Source organism: Sapajus apella, unplaced genomic scaffold, assembly GCF_009761245.1.
Source record: "Sapajus apella isolate SASKATOON/1434 unplaced genomic scaffold, GSC_monkey_1.0 scaffold4, whole genome shotgun sequence".
Classification (NCBI taxonomy): Eukaryota; Metazoa; Chordata; class Mammalia; order Primates; family Cebidae; genus Sapajus; species Sapajus apella.
This window is the reverse complement of record NW_022436944.1, coordinates 12,746,840-12,750,131: the sequence shown is the minus strand read 5'-3', so window position 1 is coordinate 12,750,131 and position 3,292 is coordinate 12,746,840. Positions and strand designations below refer to the sequence as shown.

The following is a 3,292-nucleotide window of genomic DNA, read 5'->3' as shown; positions in this document are numbered from 1 at the left end:
GCCAGCTGTGGTAGTACACACCTGTAATTCCAGCCACTCAGGAGGCTGACGCACGAGATTTGCTTGAACCCAGGAGGTGGAGGTTGCAATGAGCCGAGACTGTGTCACTGCACTCCAGCCTGGGCAACAGAGTAAGACTCTGTCTCAAAAGAAAAAAGAAATGAGATTGAAAATATGCACAAAGGTACATACTCTGGGTTCTGTTATTGGATTATTTGTAATATTATAACCATGTTCTAATTTACACAACTTCCTCCCATAATCCTTACGAAGTCACTTTATAATTTGAAATAACCCATGCATCTATTACTGCTTAACTGAAAGAAATGAGTTTTCATCGATTAACACATATTATTTACTATTCAATGATGCTACAAATATTTATATAGCACTTACTAAGTGGCAGATATTACTCTAAGAACTGGGGCTACAATGGTGAGTTAAAACTGCATGGCCTTAGACCTTGTGCTGCTTGGCTGCAGAGCATTTGCAAAGCTTGTCTTACTCAACATTTCAGCAGAATTTTTTTTTTTAGACAGAGTCTCAATCTGTCGCCCAGGTTGGGGTACCCTACCGGGTTCAGGCGATTCTCCTGCCCCAGCCTCCTGAGTAGCTGGGATTACAGGGGTGTGCCACCATGCCTGGCTAATTTTTGTATTTTTGGTAGAGACAGGGTTTTACCATGTTGGTCAGGCTGTTCTTGAACTCCTGACCTTGTGATCCACCTGCCTCAGCCTCCCAATGTGCTGGGACTACAGGCATAAGCGAACATGCCTGGCCTTCAGCAAAAATTTTTTTTTTTTTTTTTTTTTTGAGACCGAGTCTCACACTGGCTGGAGTGCAATGGTGTGATCTTCGCTCACTACAACCTCCAACTCCCTGGTTCAAGCAATTCTCCTGCCTCAGCCTCTCGAGTAGCTGGGATTACAGGCACAGGCAACCACACCCAGCTAATTTTCGTATTTTTAGTAGAGGCAGAGTTTCACCACATTGGCCAGTATGGTTTCAATCTCCTGACCTCATGATCTGCCCGCCTCAGCATCCCAAAGTACTGGAATTACAGGCATTAGCCACCACACCTGGCCTTCAGCAGAGTTTTTTTTTACAGTTAATGATTCCTCCTGAAAACATTTTTTTCACTTGGCTTCTAGAACACCTGGCTGTCCTGACTTTCTTACTACCTCACTGTCTGCTTCTTGTTAGTCTTGCTGACCTCCTCTTCACTCCCCAGATTCTCCATGTTATAATCCCCCAAATTCTAGGGCTCCTTCAGTTGCTTTTCTCCCTTGCTCTGAGTTGTTATTCAAGCCCACAGCTTTAAATGCTCCTTAAGGTTTAGGCAGGTCATTCCCAATGTTCTATGTCAGGTTTTGATCTCCTTTCAACACCAGATTCCATGTACAGTTTCCAAGAACAGCATCTACAGTTTTGCTTAGAAGTCTTAATAACCATCTTCAGGTTCACACATCTCCATGCACATGTCCAAAAAGTTCTCTAGATTTTCCCCAACAAATCATTTACTCCAACTCCTTAACAGCAACTATTGCCAGCCTCCTTGGACTTCTTTCTTTGTACCTCACACCCAAACAATTCACATCACCACAATTCTGTGTCTTAGCCACAACCCTCTCTTGTCTGGTGGCCTAACATGTCCCTCTCTTGCTTCAACTCCAGAGGCTTAGTGCTTCACAAAAAAAAAAAAAAAAAAAAAGAAAGAAAGAAAGAAAGAAAATAAAAAGAAATAAAAAAGAAGGCAGGGCATCATGGTCTGATGCCTATAATCCCAGTGCTTTGGGAGGCTGAGGCGGGCAGATCCCTTGAGGCCAGGAGTTCAAGGCCAGCCTGGGAAACACAGGGAGACCCTGCCTCACAAATAAAAAACAAATTAGCCTGGTGTGGTGACAAGTGCCTTGTAGTCCCAGCTACTCAGCAGGCTGAGGTGGAAGGATTGCTTAAGCCCAAAAGTGCAGGCTGCAATGAGATATGATGGTGCCACTGCACTCCAAACATGACAGAGTGAGACCCTGTCTCAAAAAAAAAAAAAAAGAAATCTATTCAGGAGACTGACGTGGGAGATCATTTGAGGCCAGGAGTTGGAGACGAGCCTGGACAACAAAGCAAGACCCCCGTCTCTAACTTTAAAAGAAATTAGTCGGTGTGGTAGTGCACACCTGTGGTTCCAGCTACTTGGGAGGCTGAAGTAGGAGGATCTCTTCAGCCCAGGAGGTGGAGGCAGCAATGAGCTATAATCGTGCCACTGCACTACAGCTTGGGCCAGAAAGAAGGCGTACAGGACTTCCCTACTCTTCCTCTGTCTCCTCTCTGAGCCCTCCCCAAGTGCTCTACAGGACCAAGTGGCAACCCCGAGCTGGGCTGTGTCTCACCCTTTGAGGTGCCCCCCACAGCCCAGCAAGGATCCAGCACAGTCCTTGCAATAACGAGGCCGAGCTGGCCCCCTGGCCCGTCCCCGGCCCTCCCTCTGCAGCCCCGCACACACTACGCTCGCGATGTCGCCCTCTGGAGCTCACTCCCCGGCAGTTCTCTGCAGCTCCTCGGCCCCAGCGGGACCCCCGACTGAGGCCTCACGTTCTTCTTAGGGTCGCTCTGTGTCGCCCTGCGCCCACCACCCGTCCAGACCGCGTGGCTGCGATACCCGAACTAGGCGCAGGTGGTCGTCCGCCCACTGTGAGATCCGAGCCACGACGTTGGGCTCCGTTCCGTCCCCGTCCGGAGATGGCAAGCCAGGGGCCGCGGGCTGCCCGGCCATGTTCCTGGACTGCCCCGCCATGTTCCCAGCCTCCTGCGAGCGGGCTCTGAGCTCCTCCGGCTGGCAGCAGGGGGCGCCGCGCACCTCGGAAAGGCAGTGGGGTTCCCTTCCCTGCGGACTGGGGGTGGCCCAACGACCTGCAGTCGCCAGTGAGCGGACCTCCCAGCCCAGATACCAGGCGCCTTAACAGTGCCCCAACCGCTTTTCTGGCAGGCGATCTCTGAGCGGCACTGCGGGGGCTGAAGCATTCCTGACCAAGCTGGAGGGTGATAATCAATTAATTGCTGACTTCAATTCACCCAGCCGCAGTGTGGTTTCCGCAGGTGCCACACAAGGAAGGAAATTGAAGTAATTCATTCCTTCCACCTGCTTCCAAAGGTAACCATACGCATTTTTTTTTTAACCAAATACGGTCTGTCCTTGAAACCTATGCATATTTCTTATATTCAAATTGTGCTTTAAGTGGTTTGTTTGGGTTTTTTTTTTCTTTTCTTTTTTTTTTTTTGAGACGGGGGTTTCACTATG

General features: G+C 49.1%; 1 protein-coding gene across 1 annotated transcript in view; it reads right to left on the bottom strand.

Moving 5' to 3' along the window:
* The window catches only part of CUNH3orf33 (chromosome unknown C3orf33 homolog), a 25,193-nt gene extending 22,258 nt beyond the window's left edge, over positions 1–2,935 (bottom strand). The window contains exon 1 of the mRNA XM_032262633.1: positions 2,654–2,935. Within this exon, the coding sequence (XP_032118524.1) occupies positions 2,654–2,788 (135 nt within the window). The 5' untranslated portion in view covers positions 2,789–2,935. The remainder of the gene's footprint in view (positions 1–2,653) is intronic.
* Between the last annotated feature and the right edge of the window lie 357 nt (positions 2,936–3,292).